Source organism: Barbus barbus (genome assembly GCF_936440315.1).
Source record: "Barbus barbus genome assembly, chromosome: 8".
Classification (NCBI taxonomy): Eukaryota; Metazoa; Chordata; class Actinopteri; order Cypriniformes; family Cyprinidae; genus Barbus; species Barbus barbus.
This window is the reverse complement of record NC_136736.1, coordinates 20,132,718-20,160,658: the sequence shown is the minus strand read 5'-3', so window position 1 is coordinate 20,160,658 and position 27,941 is coordinate 20,132,718. Positions and strand designations below refer to the sequence as shown.

Here is a 27,941-nt window from a genome sequence, read left to right as displayed (position 1 = left end):
AAATATTTTCTTGGACAAATTGTGGTTTGGATTCCAAAAAGTTTAGAACCACTGAGATTACATGTGAAAACTCAAAGTGAACTAGTAAGAAAGGCAACAGTGCCCTCTGTAGGCAGAATAACTGTATAAGAAAGCGTTCGTGGTATTAGATCCTGTCAACTGAACCAATGTTACAAGGCAAAGACTGTTTTAATTACACCAGAAACCAGAAAGATGTGGCAGTGGGGGAACAAATACTTATCACTGAAAGGATTTAATACATTTGAATAAAAAGGGAGTTATACACACGACTTAAGAATGAAAAGTTTTATTTTCTCCCATGATTCAACATTCTGCCCTTAAACACCTGATCCATTGTTCATCAACAAATCCTCAAAAAAGCAGCACACAGCAAAGTTCTTTTATACCCAAAGTAAAATACAAGATTTTACAAATATATATATATATATAGATGTGACTATGCATGTCAGTCAATTCTCACACATTTACTGTACATTGGTGTCTGTCTGCTGCTAAGACAGAACTGAAAAGTGACACAGAAACTAAAGGTAGTTATTGTACATCAAATGAAAAGAGGCAAGACAAGTAGAACAAGAATAAACAACTCCATTATTTTATATTCAAGATATAAATCTTAACATTCTATTTGGCATCCATAATTTTAGATTAATTTGCTTTACATTCATTTCCCCCCGTGTATATATTGCCATGGTAGAAGCTTTTTTTAAATGCCCAAATCTAAAGCTTTTCCAGATTAACATGTGAATATTTCATCATCTGAGCTGGTACTGGGTTAATCAAATTTGATGTTACACTTCTGTCTTTAAAGAGTTAAACTCATTGACCCCCACTTATACGAGGGGAATGATTTACAAGAGCTCTTCTTCCTCTGACATGTTAAACAAAAACAAAAAAAAGTAATAATGAAATTTAAAAAGTAATAAAGAAAATAGAGATGCACAGCGAAAGAACAACAAAACCCAAACAGATATAAAGCCGAGGCAACTGACATGATATTTCATGTCAAATGAATTTGGTTTACATTTTGTACAAAATAGTTTCCTGGTTTAGTTATTGAAGAAATGGAATGCAAAGAAAGGTTGTTTAAAAAATTACACAAAAGGGGAAAAAAAAGACAGATTGTAATTTCAAGTTAAATAGAGGTTGCTGGTCTATATGCATGTGTGATTATCCTGGACTGCAAATATGGCTGTGTTTATTGATCCATTCTGTAGGATGGTAATGAGAGTATTTGTCATTTACAACTCCTGACAACACTGAAGGTGATTAAAATTGATGATTGACAAAGAGCAAGGCACATCAAGTTATAAATGAAGCCCCATCCCCTTTCAATGGGATCTACAAAAGGTTCACTAAAAATGTACAGCAAAAAGCCAGAAATTGAGAGTTTATAACCTCTGATTATCCTGCCCTTCTTGTGACAGTAAATGCAGGATATCAAAACTTCAAGTTTGAACTAAAAATGCCAACCTTTCAGATCAATATGCCCCTTAAGGTGGCAATATGGAGATTTATGTCAATGTATTTGATAACAATATCACAGTGCAGTTACATAAAAAAAGGTTAGGAGAGGTTGACACCAGTGAGGTCTAGAAAAAGATGAAAAGGCAAATTCTAAGTAGAATTTAGAGTCGGACTGCTTTTTAGTCCAAGACCAATTTAATTTGAATCATCTTTTTTCAAAAACTACTTTAAAGTCTGTACAACATTCATAAGGCCCCTCATTTCTTCCTGCTTCCTGTTAATTTGTCTGTATTTCGTCTACCATTAAAGTGCTGGTAACTCTTATCAAAATGGTTTCCTGCCATACATTTATTGACAGGTTTTAGTGTCCTGAAAGTTATAAAAGGAAAGGAGTGATAGTGAGACATTTTTGCTTTTTATGGATTTTGGTTTCCTTATGGAGTGGTGTGCTCCGCCCTCTGCTCTGGATTATACCATCTGATTCAATCAGTGCTCCTCGAGCCAAGAGGGTGTTTCTCCTCCTGGTAACTTTAGTTTGATGTGGAACTGTTTAAGGGTCTGTTCCAGCTGCTGTTGGTTGCCTGCGAAGTATGCTGCGATGGCGTTGTGGAAGAGAATCAGCTGGTTGTGTAACACCTTCACCTAAGGAAAAGGCAATGAAAACTGTAATTCACATCCTGAGGATGTAAATCATAACTCACAATACTGAAGGGAAAAAAAGCGGCAATATAAAATACTTTTTGTTTGGGCGTGCAATTGGGCATATGAAGCATGTCATTTTTCGATATTTTATAGGAACACCCAGACAAAAACTGCAAATTAATTGGTAAAGTGTAAATTGAGTGAATAATAATAATAATAATAATAAATATATATTATTTGTGACCCTGGACCACAAAACCAGTCATAAGGGTCAATTTTTCAAAATTGAGATTTATACATCATCTGAAAGCTGAATAAATAAGCTTTCAATTGATGTATGGTTTGTTAGGACAATATTTGGCCGAGATACAACTATTTGAAAATCTGGAATCTTGGAACATGATCTTTACTTAATATCCTAATGATTTTTGGCATAAAAGAAAAATCAATCATTTTGACCCATACAATGTATTTTTGGCTATTGCTACAAATATACCCCAGCGGCTTAAGACTGGTTTTGTAGTCCAGGGTCACATTTATTCCTGTGAAGCAAAACTGAATTTTCAGCAGCCATTACTCCAGTGTCACATGATCCTTCAGAAATCATTCTAATATGCTGATTTTTAATCAATGTTGGAAACAGTTGTGCTGCTTAATATTTTTTTGGGACCTGTGATACTTTTTTCAGGATTCTTTGATAAGTTAAAAAGAACAGGGTTTATTTAAAATAGGAATTTTGTGTGACAATATCCACTACTATTCAAAAGTTTGGGGTCCGTAAGTTTTTTCTTTCATTATTTTTTAAAGAAATTAATACTTTTATTCTGCAAGGATGTTTTAAAATGGATGAAAAGTGACTGAAAATACAAATGTTTAGAAAAGATTACCATTTTTTTTTAAATGCTGTTCTTTTTAACATGTTATGCATAAAAAAAAAATCAAAGAAAAAATGGTCACAGGATCCAGAAAAAATATTAACTCGATTTCTGAAGGATCATGTGACACTGAAGACTGGAGTGATGGCTGATGAAAATTCAGCACTGCGTCACAGAAATCAATTATATTTTTATGTATATTATAACCAGCTATAACCAGCCATTTTTATGTTTATTATACACCATCTGAACAGTAAAGATGCCTCAATCAGTTTGAGTTCATCTTTTTTTTCCAACAGGATATCTTAATCAACTTGAAAGGGCCTTTGCAACATCTTTACTTCTGTAATGTGATGCATTGTTTCTAAGTGAGCAGGATATTGAACAAGAAAGGTTGAAAAACAAGAGAGTTTGAAAGTTGCTTCGGAGGTGAAACATCTGCACCACATTTCAGGGTGTAAGAGCTACAATTAGCACTATAGGTACAAAATAACCTATACAAACAGTTAACAGTAGCAGTGTTTGGGAAAGCTAATTATTTCAGCAATTACGTTTGCTCCTAAAAATGGCAATTCACATTTAATTTGGTCAATATATTGCAAAAAAGTACTAAAATTCATACCAATTATCAACATATTAACTTAACTAATTTTATAAGCATAACTAATAACAAATTTTACAAAATATAAAAGACATTATTTATAAGATACATTCACCTACCTTGTTTTCCTCCAGAAACTTGAGTTTGACTGAGACGTCATTGCGCATCTTTTCATATTTTTCACGGTGGATCTGGAACTGTTGCTGAGATAGCTCGATCTTAGGGAGTGTGTTGCCATCCCGTGGACCCAGATTGAGCTCCTCTAAATCTGTGCGATATGCGTCATACTCAATCCTACCAAAAGAGCACATACCTTAGAGAATGAGAATTGTTTTGCTCAATAAATTAATAGAACAGAAGTATACAGTGGTTTGTAAAGATATATTCAGACCTTGCTGCTTCATATTGCTTAATGTTGATCAAGGTGTCCTCTATAGTTTTATCCACTAGAGTTTTAACATTGGAGATAAAGAAGTTGATAGCTCCCAACAGAGTTTCTCCATTTTTCGCCAGGAGTTTTTGGGTTTCAGCATTGTAGCCAAATTCCTCCTAAAACACACAAATAAATAGAGTTTTCATCTATATTTGCTTTAGTAAAAGAACACAGAAATAGATAAACAGCTATGCAGCAAAGCACCGCAGCAAACACTGCATTGAGACTTTGCCCTCTCTGCATATAAATGAATTAAAACGAAATGCTACTCCCCAAGAGACCAATTCACTTTCTGGTTATAGTCCAGTCATAAAGTATTTAGTATATTCGTGGTGGTTCTGGAAACATCAATACCAAAGTGTATCCAAAACAGTCCATGAATAAATTATACTGTATGGAAGGCATCCAGGTATTTTGTCAGAACTGAAACAGCTGAAAATCCATATATGCCACGCGGTCTTCTCAAAAGCATTTGTGTTGGATTAGAGTGAAATATTACTGTATTTAAATTACTGTAAATATTACTGTATTTATTTTACATATAACTTTTTTTAATGCTGCCACTATTTTCATATATATTATAACAGCTATTTTCTTGTATATAGAAGTGCTGTCAATCGATTAAAAACATTACAGAATTAATTATACGTTTCTGTCATTAATTGTGATTAATTGCATATTAATATATTTATACTGTCATAATTTCACACTGAATCTCCAAATGGATGTAGAAACAACAAATTTGGGAATATTTTAAATGTGTTTAATGGCATCTTGAAGAAGAGCAAAGTAAAAAGAAGTGCATCCATCCATCATAAAAAGTGAACCGATGCGTTTGTGTAAGACAATATCCATATTTAAAATGTAAAGCTTTCGCCTACTGTCGTGGAGTTCCAGAGGATAATGTAGGATGTAGCATAAGCTCCGGTGAGAAGTGACGAATTCGCACAGGAGAGAGCAAAACAAAACACCGGTCATGAATTAGAAGTACAAAACAAGGATTTGTAAAGAAAAATGTTGAAGGATTTCGATATAAGCCAAGAGGAGACTTTCCTTTGCTGTAAACAAAACCTGGTTCTTGCAAGACTACCATATTCTCACCGGAGCTTACGCTACGTCTTACTTCATCCACAGCAATGCCACTCTCTCATGAATGCGCGTACGACAGTTAGAGGAAACTAGAGATTACAGTTTAAAAAAAAAAGTTAAATATGGATACTTTTCTTACACAAACACATCCATTCGCTTCAGAAGGCCTGAATTAACCCCCGGGCCGTGTGGAGCACTTTAATGATGGATGGATGCAGTTTCACTTCAAAATCTCGATCATTTCACACCATTCACTGAATGCAAAATAAGGGTTAGGCATAAAAGAGCATATAGATATTGTGTTGGGGCCCTGTACCTGAAATTTGCTTAGGGCCCCCAAATCACTAAGTCCGCCCCTGCTAACTATCTACGTAGAAACTGGCTGCAAATTGAAACAGTTCGCTGGATGACATGGTTTCAGACTCAGGCAGCCCATAACGAACTGGCTGCATGTTTTGTTTTTAGCTTTGAGTTGGCAGACATGCCAGAAACCTAACTAAATGCAAAAAAAAGGCAAAAAAGTGAAAATAGACCAATAATCGTAATAAATATTCCCACTATTGGCAATAAAATAATTAACATGACTAACGCATTAACAGTAATTAAAAACAGTACTTATATAAGACAAGTATCTATGAAGACTTAAGTGTATACAGAGATGTGAATTTTTATTTGAGTGTAATTATGATATCTGAAAATAAATAGCAATTAATTATTATAGCTTTGTTATTAATTTAAAAATTTTATATTATGGTAATAATATAAAATATGGTAATATATTATGGTATACAGCATTGGTTAGGAGAGATTTATTTCTTGAGAAAATCAAACTATCGCCATTGGTATCATCAGATATCATTCTGGATAATCGGCTGTCGGTAAGCACATATACCAAGTTTGACAACCAGAGAGTGTGTACTGATGTTATTTTTAGACAGTATTGTTTAGCCATTTAAAACCTAAAAAAACATGAGATTTGAGATTGCTGGTTCTGAGAATAAGTGAAGAGTGAAATGTGTGTACATTTTTCATAATTAAGTTTAAAGAGCAAAATAACTTTCCACTGTGGGGAAAAATGCATATAATATACTTAATATCCATTTTAAATAAACACTGATTCTGATTTTGTATAAAATCAAGAGTACTTACATGGAGCTCGGGTGTCTTGAGACTAAGATCGGCAAACGCGTCACCCAGCTGTCTCTGCGTCTGCAGCATCTGCGCCAGCTGAGTGCAAAGTGTCTGCGCCAGCTTGATAACATGCTCATACTTTCGTTTGTTGTCACGAAGAACCTCAATCTGCGCCTCCAGCTCCAGATCAACTGTACGGGAGCCACGACCTAACTTCTCTGACAGAATTTGCTTAGTGCACTGTGAGGAGGAGTATAAGATAAAAAAAAGTTAACAAAATGGGCAATAATAAGAAGAAAAAAAACATTGAAAATAAGAAATATTTACAGGGCTACAAAAGATGGACACAGAGAGGATACACAGAACCCGGTCTCTTTTTTTTGCCAGCAATATTACAGAGAACATATGAAATTATGGGGAAAAATTTTCAAAGGGATCATGACTGGAAAATGTCACAAACCAGACTAAATTTGTACACCACAATGCTTTTTCACCATTGTGCTCTGTTCTGTTTTTATTACCTCAAACCCAGACTTTTGTGAGACATGGATGCTTGAGACCTTTTTTAATGAACACAGATGCCATTATAACCACTATGGCAGGAATCACTCACTTTGTAAGTGTTGATGCTCCACTTCCTCACCATCTCCAGTTTCTCTATGGCAGGACTCTTTATGTCATCAGCAAGGACCACTGCTCCTCCCATCTGCTGCTCTCTCAAAGCACCTGATGACAGAATGACATCTGTTAACTGACATGAGCGATGACTGATATGATATTACTCATTGAGACTCACAACTATTAAGACTAACATATGTCATCTTATGTGATAAAATTATGATAATTGGCTAAATCAAGTCAGTCAAAATAGAGGAACACCCAATATTAACATCCAAGATTATTATGTCTGACAAATCACATCTGTTTCTACTCATTAAAAAAAAAAAGTGTTAAAAACTATTGAACATTTTTTGTTAACTAAAATAAAATATGAAGTAAAATAGAGGAAACCTAAACTAAATGGATATTAGAAATGTTGCCTTGAATACTAACTGAAATGTTTAAATTGACATACTATAATTACTAACCAAAATAGAGAAAAAAAAAAATATTAAGAACTATACAATTGAAGCTAAAATTAAATTGAAAACTAAAAATAAACGATAATATTAAAATAACACTGAAACATGGACAGGAGTAACTCTAGACTAAAGATAAGCTTAGGTGAAACATGCTTTTCTCATTTAAAATGGCAGACAGCGGCAGAAACAGTGGGAAACGACAAAAGCAATGTATTGTTTTGAATGATCAAAGTCCTGTGAGGAAAAAAAAAGAAAAAAGAGGAAATTATTGATAAATCTAAATCTTTATCTTTTGCGATCAGTCAGGAAGGCAAAAGGTTACAGGGTGGTCAGCCAAGACGAATAAATGAGCCCCATCTCCAAAGTCATTAAAGAGACAAGCAACAAGAGGGAAGAAAACAGGCCTGGAGTTGGCGGAATTTAATAGAACACCATCATAAAGTTACAACCTACCAACCTAATGCTTTACAACTACACAAAAGTGGAAAGTGATGTCAATTTTTATATCTGTTGAAGAGTTTAACAGACATCACTGGAATCTACTAGAAAAACAATGTCTTTATGATGGTACAGTCTGAAACTGGCAGTGCAGCGTTAGTAAGGAAGAGATGAAGGAATGCAGATCCATGCGTGACGTCTTCTGTTACGGTATGTGGTACCTTTCTGCGTCTCCACCTGACTATCGCTGATGCTGCGAGCTAGCCGGCTGGCTGCTGCAGGACTGGGGACAACTTTAGGTGTGGTGGCCTGGAATGGCGACCCTAAAAATGGTCAGTGATGAATTTTTATGATTTATACACCGAGTCTGACATTTTTTTTGTAAACTACAGCCACAGAGGAAGTGTGAATCCATCCATCAAAATCAAAATAAGTAAAAAACACAATTTATTGATTGTTTGACCTATGTTGTTTATGGAAAGCATATAATGCAAAAAACAGGTCAATCAGAGTGTGGCTATAGTATAAAAAAAATATTACGTTAAAATGGCTACCCAAATTACACTACCATTCAAAAGTTTGGGGCCAGTAAGACTTTAAATCAATTAATAATTTTATTCAGGAATGATGCATTACATTATTTAAAGTGACTGTAAATACTTCTTACAAAAAAAATTATATTTCAAATAAATGCAGTTGTTTTGAACTGTCATCAAAGTATCCTGAAAAAAAAAAATGTTTCACTGTTTCCACAAATATATTAAGCAGTAAATGTGTCAACATATGAGCATATAAGAATGATTTCTGAATGATCATGTGACGCTGAAAACTGGAGCAATGGCTGCTATTTAGCTTTTCCATCACAGAATCAAGTCACATTTTAATATTAAAACAGAATCTGGTTCTTTTAAATAGTATTAATATTTTAAGATATTACAGTTTCTGCTGCATTTTTAATTAAAGCTGCAGTCTGTAATCATTTTTTGGTTAAAAATGATCTGAAATCAATATTTGAGCAGTACATAACCAGCCAGTGTTCAAAACTATCGATTTACTTTAGCCCGATTCACAATGGTTAGCTTCTAATAATGTTTTCTAATTTGAGTGATATGGGTAGGTTTTCGCAGGAAATTCGAGCATGGTACTGCGTCATTCATTACGTCTGTAAACATAAAGAAGTTGTCCCAGCTATTAGGCTATCGCATGTGAGGATCCTGCAGGTGGCGGATCATTTATAGCCTTTTCTCACAGCAGCTGGAATAATTAAATGTATCATTTTGATGGTGGATTGTAATCCAGAAAATGTTGTGCGTTTATGAAACACATGTGAATGAAATTAAATTATATTCTAGTTTTAAATGTGCTTCTGATTACAGATAGCCTGGGATTACACAAGATATGTCTTTTAAAGAAAACCAGTTCGAAGGAAGCATAATTTGCTTCCTTCGAAAATCAATGTTGGTTTAAAATAAATTGCTAATTTTGGGTTAAAAGAATTTCTTAATATGAAATTCTAATGGTATGACAATTAGATTAGACTGTACAGAAATTGAAATCTACACGCTAATACACACTATACTCATAGTCCCGCAATGCTGATGTTGTTAAATTGAGAATTAAGTATAACAATAATAATCATTTGCACGGTTTGATGTGATATGAGCTAAGAGATCTTTAGATTAAATCACCATTGGTAGCGTGATTTATGGTAATGTTTTTTTCCTCAGTTGGTCAGAACAAACGTGACTGACTTGTAACTAACTTGTTCAGATGACAATATATGATAAATTCTTATTTTGGGTCATAAATTCGAAGACGTAGACTAAAATGTGATTGTGAAGTACAGTAAGCATCCACACCGGTGCTGTGACTGACTGACTGCCACACATTCACCTCAAAACATTAGATTCATCCACGCTGGAGCCGTGCCAGAGTACAACCCCATGCAAGCAAGATAATTCCGCAAGTAACTGCAATTCCAGGTTTTCAAACATAGATGGCGACAAAGAGGCAACATTTACGGACTGCAGCTTTAAATAGATTCAACTCCTTAAACATACGTGCAGGTTCCAATTATTACAGGGCTTGTTTAAATACACACGTCTTAAATGTACAGTGTTAATATCACAAGGGAAATCTGAAAAATCTAACCTTTAAATAAAAGGTTTCAAATCAATTTCATTGCCAGTAGGTTTGCTGTAGCAAACTGATGAAATACGATCCATAGTCTCCTAAACTAACAAGTGAAATATATAAGGAATAATAAAAAGGGTGGTCAGTAATTACACCCAACTAATGACAGGTTGCCATGTTTCCATCCTAATTAATTCATGCAGTAGACGAGGATGAAATAATGAAAGGGGAAGCAGATGTAAAAAAAAAAAAAAAAAAAAAAAAAAAAAAAAAGATCACAGACGACTCTGTAATGAGACAGGCACACCTTTCTTTTCAAATTCAAATTCTCCCTCTCTCCACAACACACTCAAAGAGAAACACAGACAAACAAATATGGGTTCACATTAGATGCACCAGATAGTGAGAGGATTCTGAAGCCATTCAACTAGTCTACTAACCTAATGACAAAAAAAAAAACTGAAAACCCACCCTAGCCTCATCTCATTTATTACAATGAAAGAAAGTGTTTTTAAATGATAAACATTTTACCATGGTCTCTGAGCAAATTGTGAATCTGTATGTAATCTTATGTAAGCACACACGTTTGTGCGTTAACTGTAGCATGCCGAGTCATTGTATGTATTTGTGTGAAGGACAAAGACTAATTATATCCAGGTTCAATGCATGCTTAGTGTTGTACCTGTATATGGCCCCACTTGGACCACTCCCTCATTCATTGCATAGTTTTCAGGTGAATTGTGGGAGTGTGATGTGTTTGGTCCAGAGGAGACATTGTGTGGCACATCCTTGAAAGAAAAACCGGGAGAACAAGAAACAAGAATACAAATGAATGACATTCAAGAAAGATATCATAACAATGCAATGTTTTCTATTGTTTTCCTCTTAGTTTTAGCTGTTAATCATTCATTTTAAAACAGCATAATTTGTGTTAAATTCTGTGGCAAAATAACAAGTTTTCATTTTTTTAAATTGTCTTTTTAAAACTGTCTAAACTCTAATTGCAGGGTTAAAGCATATTAGGCACCAAGCATATTATCTATGAAAATGTGGCCAAGTAACTCTGCCCTGTGTGTTTTAAGTCTAATAATGCAATGTGTATAAAAACAAATTAAAGCAAAAACAAAACAAAAAAAAGAAAGTATTTTCTAAATACAGTGTGTGAAAGCTTCTGTGACTGTACAAGGCTCATGAATATTTAATGCTGCAAGCACTAATTTATGATTGGTCGTCTATTGCTAAACAACTCACTGCATCATTCTAGCGCCATTGTTTTACATTTGGCAACACCAAATGAATGTATAATAATAAGGTTTAAAAGAAGTACTAGACATTGTTTACAATTATTTGTGGGAAACATTTCTTTAACCAGGTACATTTTAGAGATGCCTTGGGATTTATGTTGCCTAGTTCTTCTGTTTAATGTGAAGAAAGCGCACACTTAAGACAATTTCCTCAAGGTTAAAATGACAACAACTAGTAGTAGAAAGCTAATCAAGCTAGTTTTGCCGTTGCTGCAAAACAGTTGTTAGTCAGTAAAAGTAGTACAGTATAATATATATATATATATATATATATATATATATATATATATATATATATATATATATATATATATATATATATATATATATATATATATATATATATATATATATATATATATCAACACACACACACACAGTGGGTACGGAAAGTATTCAGACCCCCCTTAAATTTTTCACTCTTTGTTATATTGCAGCCATTTGCTAAAATCATTTAAGTTCATTTTTTTTCCTCATTAATGTACACACAGCACCCCATATTGACAGACAAACACAGAATTGTTGACATTTTTGCTGATTTATTAAAAAAGAAAAACTGAAATATCACATGGTCCTAAGTATTCAGACCCCTCAGTATTTAGTAGAAGCACCCTTTTGATCTAATACAGCCATGAGTCTTTTTGGGAAAGATGCAACAAGTTTTTCACACCTGGATTTGGGGATCCTCTGCCATTCCTCCTTGCAGATCCTCTCCAGTTCTGTCAGGTTGGATGGTAAATGTTGGTGGACAGCCATTTTTAGGTCTCTCCAGAGATGCTCAATTGGGTTTAAGTCAGGGCTCTGGCTGGGCCATTCAAGAACAGTCACGGAGTTGTTGTGAAGCCACTCCTTCGTTATTTTAGCTGTGTGCTTAGGGTCATTGTCTTGTTGGAAGGTAAACCTTCGGCCCAGTCTGAGGTCCTGAGCACTCTGGAGAAGGTTTTAGTCCAGGATATCCCTGTACTTGGCCGCATTCATCTTTCCTTCGATTGCAACCAGTCGTCCTGTCCCTGCAGCTGAAAAACACCCCCACAGCATGATGCTGCCACCACCATGCTTCACTGTTGGGACTGTATTGGACAGGTGATGAGTAGTGCCTGGTTTTCTCCACGCATACCGCTTAGAATTAAGGCCAAAAAGTTCTATCTTGGTCTCATCAGACCAGAGAATCTTCAGGTGTTTTTTTTAGCAAACTCCATGCGGGCTTTCATGTGTCTTGCACTGAGGAGAGGCTTCAGTCAGGCCACTCTGCCATAAAGCCCCGACTGGTGGAGGGCTGCAGTGATGGTTGACTTTCTACAACTTTCTCCCATCTCCCGACTGCATCTCTGGAGCACAGCCATTGTGATCTTTAGGTTCTTCTTTCCCTCTCTCACCAAGGCTCTTCTCCCCCGATAGCTCAGTTTGGCCGGACGGCCAGCTCTAAGAAGGGTTCTGGTCGTCCCAAACGTCATCCATTTAAGGATTATGGAGGCCACTGTGCTCTTAGGAACCATAAGTGCAGCATAAGTTTTTTTGTAACCTTGGCCAGATCTGTGCCTTGCCACAATTCTGTCTCTGAGCTCTTCAGGCAGTTCCTTTGACCTCATGATTCTCATTTGCTCTGACATGCACTGTGAGCTGTAAGGTCTTATATAGACAGGTGTGTGGCTTTCCTAATCAAGTCCAGTCAGTATAATCAAACACAGCTGGACTCAAATGAAGGTGTAGAACCATCTCAAAGATGATCAGAAGAAATGGACAGCACCCGAGTTAAATATATGAGTGTCACAGCAAAGGGTCTGAATACTTAGGACCATGTGATATTTCAGTTTTTCTTTTTTACTGCCTGAAGAGCTATGGTTTAGTTTTAAACTAAAAGGCTATCATTTATATAGCAACTATATATATATAGTTGCTATATAAATGATAGCCTTTTAGTTTAAAACTAAACCATGAGCTCATTGGCTGGTTGGGATGCTGGAACATTTTTGTGAGTTAAGGAGAAGTCAAGCTAAGAATAAATGCCAACCCGAATATGGAGGTAGGGCTGGGCAAACCAACATTATCCAAAGAACAATATATTAAATAATAGCAACTCTATCTATCTATCTATTTATCTATCAATATATAGTCCTATTAGACTGTAACAATATAGTAGTCTGTCAAATATTTTAAATAATTAGGAACATAACTACATTCATGAGACACATCGACACTTGTCATTGTGTGTCATCAGCACACAGCACTTTGGAAACATTCATATCCAAACATTCTGTGTTCAAATGGCACCATTGTTAGTTGACTTCTATTTAGGGCAAGAGCAGTTTAGAAACAGTGGAATCGGTGCATGATGGGTAGTTTGTTCTGTGTAGGATGTCTTACCCTGTGAAATACTTCCTCATGACCATTGTCTGCTTCTCCGTTTCTGGTGACTGAGATTTGAGCAGCTGGGCTTCTGTGGGCCTCCTCTGCCATAGCCACCTTCAATACACACACACACAATATCAATAACTAGGAGAACTAGGAAAAATCAATGTTAAAGCTGTCAAGCTGAGAGTTTAGATGCAGAGTGCTACCACCACCAGAAAGCTTTACACAACTGTAGCTTGTAAAGACTTGTGAAGTTTTAACTGCAGCACCACAAGCAAAGAAAATGCATCTATAGAAAACAAAATGGATCAGGTCTGCTGCTGTTTTAGAATAATTATTTAACAGCAAAAGGGAAATAGAACTATTAGTGAATCAAAAACTCTAAGTACAGTGTGAACAGCCAAGTATAACTACACTGCCATCTGGTGATCGTTTTTATCAGGGACTGATAAACACATTATAAAAAAACAGTACTGTGTAAAAGTTTGGGATGGGAAAGTTGTTTTTTTTGTTGTTGTTTTTTAAGAAAGAGAGAAATATACACTCATTAAAACACTAATATTATACTCTTTTAGAAACACAACACTTCAGTATATGTCCAGGTCAGAGTCACAGCGGAACAGTAGCACGTGTTCCACACACACACACACACACACACACCTCCGTCTGGGATGTCCCAAAACCACACTCTCTCTTGCTTCCCCTCCTTTCCTGTCATCCAACTTGGTCAAAAAATAAAAAACAGAAATCTGAGAAATAAATAGTAATAATGATAATAAGATTTAATAATAATGAAAAATTTTGATACATTTTTATATAAAAGTAACACTGAAACTTTTCTTTGTTCGTCTACATAAAATCACACAAAGAATTAAGTGATCACAAGTTCATCAATAATCCTTTAAGGGATAAAACAGCCTAGTGACTACAGCACAATGTGACGGATGATGGAATTAAGCATAAGCTAATCAGACATCCAAAGATAACCTCAACAATTCATCTCCTACCACTCTTTCAATGACAAGCTGTAAAAAATAAATCAATAATATCAGGCTTTGGGTTCATTGTAAGGAAAAAAAAAAAAAAAAAAAAAAATCAAACCTCACTTCTAAACCTTTACAATGACAAGTGTCAAACGTGAGAGCAATAGCACGTGAAAAGTCATTAATAAGATAAAGCATATGTGACTTTGCATCAGAAGGCTGTGTGCCAAATGGTTAAGAAGACTGCTGATGAGCTTTGTGGACAGTCTTTAAACATGCCAATAAAATGTCTATTGCATTACAGTAAGTCCAAAGGTGGTTTTAACGACACAACCAAAGTGAGACTTCAATTTACACTGAATTTTTCTGAAAAAGAAAAGACAAGACATTTGAGATGGACAACAAACCGATCACTCAATCCAGGAGCTACATTATAGCGGCCATAGCCAACAAATGAACGCAGAGCCACATGCAAGAGTGAGAGTGGACATCATGTTATACTGTGGAAAATTAGGAACATCTCAAATAACAGATAAAACAATGAACATCGATATTACAAAAAGCAGGTAAAAAATATCAAAAACTAATTTCTGGCCTATGCTTATACTTTGAAAAGATGGCATGTGGTTAAAAGGATGGGCCTATGTGGTCTAATTCAGTCTTATGGTTATACTTTCAAAACAGTGAGATATTTGCATATTTTACATACTGACGTATGGTACAGTCCAGTTGTCTGGTAGGTTTCTACTGTAAATGTATTACTGTTATATTCAGAGAATTGTACAGCCCTGTCCAGAGACACAAATTTCTGTTACCTATAAGTTGACAATTATTTTTTCAACTTATTGCTGATGACTGATAATTGTTTCTATATTGCTTCTATACTATATTATTGTATAAAAATAAATAAAATAAATGTAAAAGTTTGATCTTCTGCTACAGATTATAATTGACAGTGTAATAAATTAAGAGCATGAGTGCAACATAACAGCAACGGTTAAAAAGTAAAAAAAGGGTGGAAACGAGCATTCACAAACTGATATCCAAATATATATATTGACTGGATTACAGATTTACATCCCTACTACAAACATCAGTAAATCCAAAAGTGTCTACTTCAGTTACATATGCAAATGAAAGCAAGACACAAGCAGTTTGTTGTCACTATTTGGTTTCAGGTTGCAATTTAAGCAACAATTCCTTATTTCAAGGTGGTATGACTTTATAATGCCCTTCAATGAGGCTTAATATGTAACTACAAAAAAAGGCTATTTAGGTTTGTGTTCTACTGAGCGGCTCAGTGATTTGAATCTTCAAGACAGGCCACTTGTTTGTCTGGCCTGGTGAAAACAGCACACAGTGTCCAATAACAGTGCATGAATCTTTCAAAGCCACCTGATGCCATCATGCCAGAAGGTCAGTGACTCTAAACTCATTTGATGAATCAAATGACAATTGTGGTTCTCATTGGTTACTCCTATGAGCGATACAAATCTGGAAAGATCTGGCATCACATTCTGTTTTAAGTGAGTTTGTTTGTCCTCCAATGACAGTCAGGTTTTTCTTTTGCAGGCACAACTATAAAAGCCCTTACTTCCAAATGCTTCACAGTCTGTCACCACAAGATTCGATGATTAAAGCATCGATGATGAACAGTGGCTCGGTCAAGCCCTGCAGAAGAGTTCCCTAGAGTTCAGTTGCTTAGAGACATTAACAAAGAGACCAACAGAAACAACTGCAATCTAAGACATTCTGAAGAGCTGCAATCATGAATCTAATAAATGCTCAAGGAAAACGAAAGATGGGTTTCTTAAACAAACCTCTTGGCTATCAGAAGAAAAGGAAAGACTTTTAACAAGATAAAGCATCAAGTAAACACTTCCTTATCAGGACAGGCTGTAGAACAATTTGAATCATGCTAATACTGTAGATAAATGTTCAGTACTGAGTTAAGACAAGCTAAGACAAAAAGTGCATACAGTTGACGTTGACAAGAAATGTAATGCAGTGTTAGAAGTGTCCTGTTGTGTAAAAACAGGTTGCATTATTTTTAAATGATTGGTATAGTTAAATTACTGTATAGTTCCAGGGCTCACAAAATTTCTAAATCCCTGGTAGCCCTTCGGACAGGTACTCTTCAGATTTTGGTAGCCCGAAAATTAATTTAACGAGCCCAAATAAAATAAAGACCATAAATGTCAATCAAAAACATTTTCAATACACAAATATCAACTAATATCAAGGAAAGAGTTCTATTTTATTATTTACAAATTACAAGGTATCTGCAGAATTCTTAATCTTAAAAAGGCAATTTGAAAAATTATTTCTTAGATAGTTTTAAATACGTTAAATGGTATAAGGCCTTAAAAACTCTTCAATTTAGTTGTATCAAATTTAAGGACCCGTGGGAGCAATGTTCCCTCTAATTTTTTTTCTTGCTGAGCAAAACTTGTCTCTATTGAGTGGACATTTCGGGCACCTGAGCAAAAGCATTCTTTATACCAGACCTGTACAGCACGCACACAAAAAAGTGTGTAACTTTTAACTTTAATGTGCTATTTATATTTGATTTGACCCTTGATGTAACTAAATTATGTATATTTTAGGTTACCTGAGAAAACATTTTTACTGTACAATACACTGCAGTTCAAAAGTTTGGATCAATACATTTCTTTAAAGAAGTTTCTTATATTCATAAAGGCTGTATCTATTTGATATAATATTCAGTATTTTTCTTTTCACAAAATAATATTGTGAAATATTATTGCAATTTAAAATAAATGTTTTCTATTTTAATATACTTTCAAATTTAATTAACTCCTGTGAAGCAAAGCAGTATTTTCAGAGTCACATGATTCTTTAGTAATCATTCTAATATGCTGATTTTTAATCAATGTTGGAAACAGTTGTACTGCTTTTTTATTTTATTTTTTATACTGTATTTTTTGGGACCTGTGATATTTAAAAAAAAAAAATAATAAAAAGTTAAAAAGAACAGTGTTTAGTCAAAAGAGATTTTGTGTTACAATATAAACTATTCAAAAGTTTGGGGTCAGAAATTTTTTTCTTTCTTTTTTAAAGATACTTTAATTTTTTTTTAAAGAAAGTTAAATAAACTTTATTCAGCAAGGATGTGTTAAATGGATACAATTGATGGTAAAGACTTCTATTGTTAGAAAATATTTATATTTTGAATAAATGCTGTTCTTTTAAACTTTTTGTTAATCAAAGAAAAAAGTTTCAACACTGATAATAAATCAGAATATTAGAATGATTTCTGAAGGATCATGGGACTCTGAAGACTGGAGTAATGATGCTGACAATTCAGCTTTGATCACAGGAATAAATGCTATTTTATAGTAGGTATTAAAATAGGAAACCGATATTAGAAATTGCAATAATATTTCACTATCACTGTTTTTTCTGTATTTTTGAAATTAATACAGCCTTGATGAGCAAGAGACTCGAAGTCAAAGACTCAAAAACAACAATTATTTATCAGGTTTATAATATAGCCCTAACATAATATATTAACAAAACAAACTATTTAAACTGATAGAATAGAATACAAACTGAAGCTAAACTTAAGCTGAGGTCTTATAGTTAAATATAAAAAAGTCAACATATGAATTCTTCTATAGCGGTCTAAACATCGTTATGAAGTACAGTTTGTACAATACTCTTGTGTGACTGTACATGTTTCAGAGTTTTGTTACCGTTCTTTGCCCATCCTTCACTATTTCCAGCACTTAATCTTATTTAATACATGAGGACGTTTTATTTCACGTCATTGCGTTTTCTCTCGTGTTGAGTGCACTGCAACCATTGAAGTATTCAGTTTCTACAACGACTCATTTGGTGCACATCGTTCTCTTTCTATGAAACCGGTTCTAACTCTGTCGTGACATCAGCTCTATAGCGGTTTGCCCGAGCATTGCTATTCTTTTCCTTTTACTGGCGGCATTCAATCAAATGGATTCCCAACTCATTTTTGTGTGCGCGAGGCACATTATTTCTTCTGCGCAGTCGCGGTGGAAGAAGAGCGCGGTCGTGCGCGCTCAGCTTAGAGTGAACACTGCGTGGGAGCCCTATTTAAGGTAGCCCGTCGGGCAGGGCAGTGATACATTTTGGTAGCCCGACTGGAAAACACAATAGCCCCGGGATGTCGGGCTAGCGATTTTGCGAGCCCTGAGTTCCATACGAGTAGAGTGATTACATTGTGTGTTTGCACTTGAAAAAATTATTTTGGTGAAAAACTACAATGACGAACTAGAAAAATAGTGACTCTGCAGCAAATAAAAATACATTATATACTAAAAGACTGGTAAATAAATACTGGTCAATCTAATTATCAGTATACTTTGTTGAGATAATTATTGATAAGTAATTATAATTATTTTCATGTTATTGCTGATGACCGATAAATGGTTATTTAAATTCTATACTACATATTGTATTAAAATAAATGGCATAATGTAGCGGAAAATAAAAATATATAATGTAATTATATTTTTTTTAAAAATGGCAAAACTGCAAAATGCAGTAATAACAGCAACAGCCAAGCAAAATTTACCAGAATATGCTAAAGAAATGCACCATCACCTTAAAAAAATAAATAAAGGACACCTCACAAAGACAGAATGAAAGATAAGTGCCTCATTATGCTGGAGCATTCAGGCAGAGGTCTAGCTCTTTTAAATTCACAGATAACTTGGATGATTCAGATTATATTTACCTAAAATAAAAATCTGAAAGAATGGCTGAAATCACAGCAACATGTATGAGCGAGATCAAGCATAAGCCAAGCTACAGGTCTCACTATATAATTACGGTCACCTGCACATCAGCTTCTGTTGCCACACTGCTTGTTGTTTCAGAATCAGCATTATCCCGAATTATTCCACTAGTTTTACTCTGGGCCCGAGAATCATCATCTTCATCACCATCATCCTCACTGTGAGTGTTATAGTGGTTTCCAACTTCCTTGTCCTCACTGATGTCAATTTCAGTCATGTGTGCGTCATCCAGGCTGTTTTTTCTGGCCTTTGATTGACTCACAGAGTCAGCAGTATTTTGAGGGCCCTGTTCATTAGGGTCCAACTGATTATCCTGTGAGGCATTCTTCCCAGAGTCAAAACTAGCTTCTGACATTCCTGAAAGTAAACATACATGTGAGCAACTGACCAAGATGTTTTCCTTCTTGTGCTGAATTCAAATAAATGTTTATGCATGTCACTAAATTCCATCGAGGCTGAAGTTTCAGGAAGGCATTCTGGCATTATGCTGTACATCATGGAACAAACATCTAATAATCATGCTAGAAAAAACCTGTAAGTCAATACTCAGGAGCCAATGAACCAATGACAACTGAAATGTTCAATGAAAGAGCTGGCAAAAAACGGGTTAGTAAATCAGCACAGGCACATTCTTTCAGACTGAATGTTAGTTTTAATTGCCTTTTAGTTAATATTGTTTGACAGAAACTTTAGACTGCATCCTGCATTGCTTTACACAAAGGAATTCAAATTCAGGCTTATACGGGATATAAATGGTTCAGCTCACTAAATTTGCAGCACTTTGTACATCAGTCTACACCAGGGTTCCTCAAATCATGGCCTGGAGGTCCAATGCGCTGCAGAGTTTAGCTCCAACCCTGATCAAACTCACCTATCTGTGATTTTCTAATGATCCTGAAGACATTGATTGGCATGCTCAGGTGTGTTTGATTAGGGTTAGAGCTAAACTCTGCAGGAAATTGGATCTTGTGGGCCAGATTTGAGGATCCCTGGTCTACACTATCTACAACACCTACACTACTCACATTCAAAATGTTTATGGTTAAATAAGGAAATAGTTACTTATAAACCAAAGTAAACTCATAGGAGAAGAATTAGCCAAACTCTTTTATGATGAGCTACAATGCTGCTTAATGAATAATGAAATCTGTCATTATGTCTTTACACACAGACTCTCCCATGATGCTCATGTATCAGTAAGAGTTGAGTTAACCTAGAAAATGGGATTATAGGTTTGTATAATAAAGCTCCAGTTACACACAGTGATACGTTTTCTACAAACCAAGACTCAAATGCCATTTAATTACTGAGTTCTACACATTTTCATATAGAGCAAATAACAATACCAAAAACAACACCATATTTTTATCATGCTGCCTCATTAGTAACATTTACACTGTCAAATTAAAAGTTTATTGCATTAATAAAAAATGTGTCCTAGTTTTGAAGATTGTTAAACCATTCTTGTACAAAGAAATTGTGTGCTGTTGATACTTTAGTCCTTCGGTCAATAACTGGAATAAAATATTCATAAAGTTTATGGATGTAGCCTATTTAGTTTTAATAGAAGGAGGGAAAATGCAGGCCATAGACAATCGCAGGAAGAAGCACACTTTTCCTTAAAAAAAAAAATTAGAAGCCAATAAAATTATGAAACCTATTACGGCCAAGGCTTACACGAAATATACGAATATTTTACTTAGGTCACGCTTTGTACTCTTCATTGGAGCGCCCAGTCACATGACCTAATTAATATTCATAAACTATCCCTTTCCCATAGTAGGGTTCGTTAATTCGCGTCAATGGACACGTAAACGGTTTTTTTTCCTTTTTAGTGTTTAGCAACGGAACAACACGTACAAACCCAAAGCAACACAGAGTATATTTATAAACCATCGGCTTTATAAAGAAGTGGTGTTGTTTAAGTATATAGCTACTGTCGTATTTCTTCCTGGAATTCAATCTCGCAGTGTTGCCTCATTGTTGCGCCCGCACGTCACAAAGTTGCGATTGAGTTACTTCCTTTGCCTGAAGCTCTTCAGTCGAGTTATGCGTTACAAAACGCAATAAGCCTGCAATTTCACGCTCTATACCGCTTGTAGCCTATATTAATGATGCGACCTTCATTAAGCATGAACACAATTGATAGCAAAACATTGACATTCAGATTTTTTGCCAATACCCTTCTCTTCATCTAACTCGTGAAACGATCTGAACAGAATAAGTAAGTCGACAGTCTGTTATTCTGTCTGACAGCCTGAATGAATTTCCTTTAGTCACTTTTCCCAGTGGCAGGGGAGGCAGAGGATCAACCCTGCATACTGAAGCCATCATGCCTGCCATCACACATACATGAACACCGAAGCAACAGTTGATTGTTCAGCAGCACTCACCTGCACACAGATTACAACCGCTCTCTTTCTTGTTGCACAGCTCTTTTCATAAAAATGGTCTTGGCTTGAGTTTGAGTTGCTGTGTGTATCATTCGATCCACAGCTCAGTGAAAGTCTTTTCAAACACACCCGGAAGAGGACGTGTGTGTCAGTAGATATAATGGAGCCACATCATGTCTGTCTCCTAGTGGCCAAACCAACAATACCAACATTGATAAACAATAAAACAGCATCATACAGTAACTACAAGAACCAACTAGATAAATCAAAACCAGTGTTGTTTTGTATTATTATTATTATATTAGCCTATTTATTCATATTTTGTATTTGCTTGTTTTTACAAATTTATGTTGTCATTTTTTTTACGTTTTAGTTATTTTTATTTTGTGCTGTTGTCGTTTTTATTAGCTTTAGTTTTTAGAACTTTAACTTATTTTGTTTCTGTTAGTTGACAAGGCAGCATTTTTAATTTTCGTTTAATTTTAAATGCAGTAATTCAGTTAAAATACGATTCAAATACAAATGTTAAATCATTGATGAAAATAGTCTTTGTTTTCCTCAGTGCACAAACTCTTATACACCTGTCTTCAGAAGAGACGATGGGTACATTAGCTTTACATTTACTCCAAAATAACTTCAATGTTGTCGTTAGATTGATGACTAAAAAAAAATAAAAATAAATACCCTTTTTGGTCTTTTCAATGATCCTTCTAAAACACAGAATAAAAATAACTGTAATGTAAAAAAAATATTACAAAAAAATATATATTGCGGCACCTTGGTAAACTGATACTATTTTTCTTATCAAATGATTTATTTTTAGATTGGAATTTCTCCAGTATTTTGAGAGTAAGTATGCATATGACAATTTTCAGCCACTAGATGGAATACTGTGTATACTGCAGCCTACACTCTGGGGCAAAGAACACCAGACCAGTTCAAACCAGTGACGAACTTTGAATTGACATTTGACTTGAGTTAAATTTCATTGTTATTTTATCATTGTTAAAATGTTAATTTTAATATAATATCGGTGGATAAAAATGCATTTGATCATTTCTGAATTCATAGCCATCCACCAGGGGGAACTAAAGACCACAAATACCTGCAACCTTCTGACAGTCTGTTTACTGTTTGTTAGCAATAGAAAACTATAATGTAATCCAAAGTCAAACAATCTTTGTATTACATATTGTTTAAAACAGACATTTTTTGGAATAAAAAACACACCACCTATGATTTTCTTTTGAAATGTATTTGCACTTATTGTGTATTGTGTGCCAGCTGAAGAAAAATGATACAAATCATCAATGATCAAATTACATTACATGGCGGTGGGTGTAAATAAATGCATTAAACACTAATGAAATGACAAAATATTGCTACTGTGACGAACAAATGAAATGGAACAGGTTTTGAAACTATGTACAAGCATACATTTTTGAATATTTACAGAGTATCACAAAAGTTTGGATTTTATATTGAGATGTTTTTCACTAACCAACTGCACAATAAAACTCAACAAGTCAACATTGCTCGAACGGTGCAGCACATAGAGAAGCATGTCTCTTTTACCAGCATGTGACTGCCTGGGTATTCATATGCCAAAACAAAAGAAAACAGCAAACAACTTTGCGAGCAAAACAAGACACAGACCTATACATTACAACAATATAACTGACACAGAAACAAATGAAACCAATACTATATAAAACTGCTCATTGTAACTTAAAGCATATAATACAGGAACAGTGCAGTATTTAGGCTCAAGTAGAAAGAAGACAAAAACCCTGGGCTAAAGAAACCATAAATTTGTTGGCCTACTCATCATTGTCTAGGGAGAAATGAAAATATTCACATAAACATACATGATCATACTTCAGAGGCTAGTGTCACATGGGATATTTTTAAACATTGAGAATAGAGCCAGCTATCTCATTGTGATGATAAAAGTACTTAAAGCAAAACTACTCACACAAGCACTCTCACTTATTTACTGTGGCGGATTCAAATCCACATAGACCATGCATTGCTAGAAAACATGTTTCCTATCCATATTTGATAGAGGAACTTTATATGAAATAACATGCATTTCATCTTACTTCCTTGAAATTTTCATACTTACCATTTCCTAAATATATGATGCCCCTTACTAATTAATGGGGCTGATTATTCCAGTAGTTTCTGTGAGGACAATTAATGTAATAGCATACGATGGTATTCTAGAAAATTGTGTGATTTTAACTTGTTTGTTACAACAGAGGTCATCATAAAGATATTCAATAGGGTTCATGTCTGGGTTTTGGGCACGCTGGTCAAATTCTTCCACATCAGACTCAGTAAATCAATTATATTTGAATGTTGTTTTGTGTACAGGGGCATTGTCATTCAGAAACAGAAAAGGACCCTCCCAAACTCCTGAAACAAAGCTCAGAATTCTCTACAATGACATTGTATAATATAGCATTAAAGGGATGGTTCACCCAAAATGTAAAATTCATGTGATTCCAAATCTGACTTACTTTTCTTCACCTTTGAAATACAAATGAAGATATGTTTAATGAAACCTGAGTGATCTGTTCCATTTAAAGTCCATTCAAATGCTCTTTGAATATGCATTGTTGAATACTTATATGAATAAATGCCTGAATTAAATCTGTGATTGGGTCTTTTAGAAGACTTGGATTAAACTGTTCAATTCATATGAATTACTTTTACAATGTCTTTTTGAACTTTTGTAAGCATCAAAGTTTTGGTGGCGTGGACTTTCAATAGAGGGACAGAAATCTCTCATGCTTCATAAAAAATGTCTTCATTTGTGTTTGAAAGAAGTTGTGTGTGTTTGGAATGACATGAGGGTGAGTAAATGATTTTATTAAATTTTATGCTAGAAGATTTGATCTTAAAAAATATGTCAGAAAATTGTTCTGTGGCAGTTTTGAGGCTCTATAGTAAAAAATGTCAGAAGATAGGAATGAGTTTTGTGAATAGTAAAAATGACAGGTGCAGTTAAATGACAAAACTTATAAGGGAAAATAAAAAGTTGTAACTGTGCTGAATCTTGGTTAGGTGCTTTTTGGCAGTTACAAGTGACAGATCCACCAATCCTGAGCTCTGACTGCCCAGGAAAAGCAGACATTAGGGTTTTAAATGAACCTTTGCATTTATATATGGTGTGACTGTTACAGGTCTTCATTTTCAAGATCATTTGAGTGCTCTGATCAGTGGATAATCCTAGCACTGAAGCTTGCGAATACTACGAGAAATTCTCTTAAACTCCCGCTGACCCTTCTGCCAGCGCTTCAATGACGTGATGACTAAATTTCCATCCATCTTCTGGCCCATCACCAGATAAGCAGCATTTATGTCATTCATTTCATCACACACACACTGAAGACCATCTTTCAGCCAAAGCACCATCTTCCTGAAGTCACGATCAGTTACGCCACCATTCTGCGTGTAGATAGTCTTGCTCTTGGTTTCTGGAATGATCTTGGTGTCGCCATTCATGTAGGAGATCTCCTTGACTTTGATCTTTAAAGCTAGTGTGGAAATACAATTGAAGGTTGAGGACAATGGATATAAACAACTGCTTGAATTCAAGGTAGACCGAATATATGAATAACTCACCTCTTTGCAGAGTCACTCAATGGGGTTCTATACTTTTCTAGGTTTTCTTAAAAACATAAACCAACCTTAGTTGGTTTGTTGGTCTGGTCTGATGGCTGGTTTTTGAGGTGCACCTTTCAATCAATAAGATAAACCAGCTAAACACCATCTTGGCCAGGATAATCCTTTAGACCAGTAAACCAGCCTAGGCTGGTTTAAGCAGGTTTTTTTTTTTTGTGATTCTTTGAAGATTAAGACATTTCTTGATGTTACATTATAACTTCATCAGATCAGGGTTCTTTAAAGTTTTCAAAAGAACAAGAAAAAAAAAATGGAATTTAAAGCTATAGTTCCCCCCAAAATAAAATTTCTGTCATCATTTACTCATGCTCATGTTGTTCTAAACTGGTATGCATTTGTGAAATGCATAATCATATTCATATATGAAATAATTCTTCTTCTTTTTTTTTTTTTTTTTTTTGCCTGCGCAAAGAAAGTGCTGTTCTGGACCCCACTGACTTTCACTGCATGGATAAAAACAGTTGAAACATTCATCAAAATATATTAATTTGTGTTCTGCAAAAGGACTTCATACAGAATAATATGACGGTGAGTAAATGATCTTAATTTTTTGGGTGGCCCCTTTAAAGATTATTTTATATGACATTAAGCTGCATATCCCTATTTGGTTATAAATAATGGATCTTTATTTTTAAGAGTGTAAAGCAGAGATGCCACTACATTAATTTAGATGTTTAAAGCAAGCAAAATATAGCCTTACCAAAGTCATTTTTGCACAAGCTGTCCACAATTTCATTGTCATTCTCAGGCTTTTCTTTGCAGGCATCACACACTCTTGGAACTGGGCAAAAAGATCAACATAGCAGTAAAAGTAAAGGGTGTGCATGCACTTAAAAAAAATAAATACAAAAAAATCTACCTTCCTTGGTGACTGGCACTAAAGCATCAGCACCAGCAGGTGGTATGCACAGGTCATTATCCAGAGGGAAGCGATTGCAGTCCAACATGTCCGGCCAAGGGAACCCAAACGCGGCCATCACTGGAGCGCAGCCGCTCTTCACGCTCTCACAAAGCGACCTGCACGGCTGAATAGGCTCGTCCAGATCATCCAGACAAATCGGTGCGAAAAGAGAGCAGAGAAACTTCTTGGTGTCCGGATGACACTGTTTCTGCACGAGAGGGGTCCAGGAGGAAGCCTGTTGCAGGACCTCGTTCATGGTTTCGTGTCCGAGGAGGTTAGGCAGACGCATGTCCGTGTACTCGATGTCATGGCACAGGAGCAGGTTTGCAGGTATGGGTTTGCAGTTGCTCTTTTTCTGAAAGAGCTCGGGCTGGTCGAAGGCGTATAATTCATGAAGCGCATCCAGATATCCAGGTAAGGAAAGCGCAACCAGCAGCGCCAGATACGCGAGCATCATTGTTTCAGTTGAGATGAGACAGAACACACGTCTAACGCGGAGTTATGGATAACTGAATTCTCTTCTGTACCAACCTGTTCTCATAGTAAAGACTGGGCGGAGCGAGAGAAGGCGCTCAGATATCCACTGCTGAAGTTTCTGCTGTTTTCTGCATATAGGTTGTGTCTTAAAACATAGGTCATAGAACGTTCGAACGGCGAAATAAGTTGTGTTTCTTGACCCACACTTTCTGTTTATATTATCAAGACACATTTTGTCCTGTCGAGGTCGACGCCTACATAAAAACAGGTCAAACAAAAAACAAAACATTTAAAAAGTTATACGTGTTACACAGGTTTAAAACCCTGCTAATGATTTTGTTAAAAAAGCGACCTTTTCTTTCTGTTTGCTTCCCCCTTAAACTTCAGGCGTTTATTTCAGCCTTTACATTCAGTTGGTTGACTGCTGGGTCAGTTGACAATTTGTCTGGTTTTACCCATGGACTATTTTATTTAATTCTTGTTCTAAAAGAGAAACAGTAAAACGAAGAGTGTGAGAGAATATGCCTTAAAGTTCACAATATAGATTTAAATTGCAATACAAAATAAAAATTGAAGTTAACCAGTTGTGTACTCAAAGGTTACTACTATTAAACTGAAGGGACACTTAAGAGTATACTTTTATGAATTACAAAAAAGTACCAATTTAGTCCCAAGAAGTATTGAAATGCTTAAACCACATAGCATTGATTTTTAGTATACTTACTACATAAATTGTACTTGGAAAATATACTTGAACTTTGCTCAAGTTTACTTAGTAAAATTAACTTGAAACATATACCTCATTTTGTAAGGGTACTTCTAGTTCATAAGAAATAACTAAAGGTCTTATTTAAAAAAAAAATAAAGGTCTCAAAAGGGGGAGGGGGTTGCAATGATGCCATAGAAGAACCATTTTGGGTTCCCCAAATAATGTTTCAGTGAAAACTTATTAAAATAACCATTTAGTTTTTTCTTGGGGTGAAGAACATTTTAATATTTTGTGCAATGGAGAGATTCATGGATGTTAAAGGTTCTTCCTGGAACCATAAATAACAATAACAAATTCTTTATTTTTAAGATTACTCTCAAGTGCAATGCATGTAGTTTGTAAATATTTACATTACATGTTGACGATA

General features: G+C 35.1%; 2 protein-coding genes across 6 annotated transcripts; both read right to left on the bottom strand.

Moving 5' to 3' along the window:
• Positions 1-291: 291 nt before the first annotated feature.
• Positions 292-21,916, bottom strand: LOC306874381 (arfaptin-1-like). Of its 4 annotated transcripts, XM_079424384.1 has the most exons (10): positions 21,738-21,916; positions 19,385-19,701; positions 13,578-13,676; positions 10,592-10,697; positions 7,998-8,099; positions 6,870-6,982; positions 6,275-6,496; positions 3,995-4,152; positions 3,723-3,897; positions 292-2,127 (listed from the first exon to the last, which is right to left on the bottom strand). In XM_079424384.1, the coding sequence occupies exons 2-10, from the start codon at positions 19,697-19,699 to the stop codon at positions 1,972-1,974; spliced, it is 1,446 nt and encodes a 481-aa protein (XP_079280510.1). In that variant the 5' UTR covers positions 19,700-19,701; positions 21,738-21,916; the 3' UTR covers positions 292-1,971. The 4 variants fall into 4 exon arrangements, with proteins under 4 accessions (XP_079280510.1, XP_079280511.1, XP_079280512.1 ...); XM_079424385.1 differs by lacking the exon at positions 7,998-8,099; XM_079424386.1 differs by lacking the exon at positions 19,385-19,701.
• Positions 21,917-22,847: 931 nt separating this feature from the next.
• LOC306874383 (secreted frizzled-related protein 2-like) lies at positions 22,848-26,976 on the bottom strand. Of its 2 annotated transcripts, XM_079424389.1 has the most exons (3): positions 26,287-26,976; positions 26,128-26,208; positions 22,848-25,279 (listed from the first exon to the last, which is right to left on the bottom strand). In XM_079424389.1, the coding sequence occupies exons 1-3, from the start codon at positions 26,783-26,785 to the stop codon at positions 24,972-24,974; spliced, it is 888 nt and encodes a 295-aa protein (XP_079280515.1). In that variant the 5' UTR covers positions 26,786-26,976; the 3' UTR covers positions 22,848-24,971. The 2 variants fall into 2 exon arrangements, with proteins under 2 accessions (XP_079280515.1, XP_079280516.1); XM_079424390.1 differs by lacking the exon at positions 26,128-26,208 and having other exon boundaries at positions 22,986-25,279; positions 26,287-26,879.
• Positions 26,977-27,941: the final 965 nt, after the last annotated feature.

What these genes read in the sequence shown, in the direction of transcription:
- LOC306874381 (XM_079424384.1), bottom strand. Translation starts at nt 19,699, where the DNA reads ATGTCAGAAGCTAGTTTTGACTCTGGGAAGAATGCCTCACAGGATAAT. An exon ending in TCAGGTGGAGACGCAGAAAG is followed by an intron (nt 6,983 to 7,997) that starts GTACCACATACC and finishes TTCTGTCATCAG; the next exon opens with GTGCTTTGAGAGAGCAGCAG. An exon ending in TCAAGACACCCGAGCTCCAT is followed by an intron (nt 4,153 to 6,274) that starts GTAAGTACTCTT and finishes TGTGTGTTTTAG; the next exon opens with GAGGAATTTGGCTACAATGC.
- LOC306874383 (XM_079424389.1), bottom strand. Translation starts at nt 26,785, where the DNA reads ATGATGCTCGCGTATCTGGCGCTGCTGGTTGCGCTTTCCTTACCTGGA. An exon ending in AGTGCCAGTCACCAAGGAAG is followed by an intron (nt 26,209 to 26,286) that starts GTAGATTTTTTT and finishes CTTTTTGCCCAG; the next exon opens with TTCCAAGAGTGTGTGATGCC. An exon ending in CTTGTGCAAAAATGACTTTG is followed by an intron (nt 25,280 to 26,127) that starts GTAAGGCTATAT and finishes TTTCCACACTAG; the next exon opens with CTTTAAAGATCAAAGTCAAG.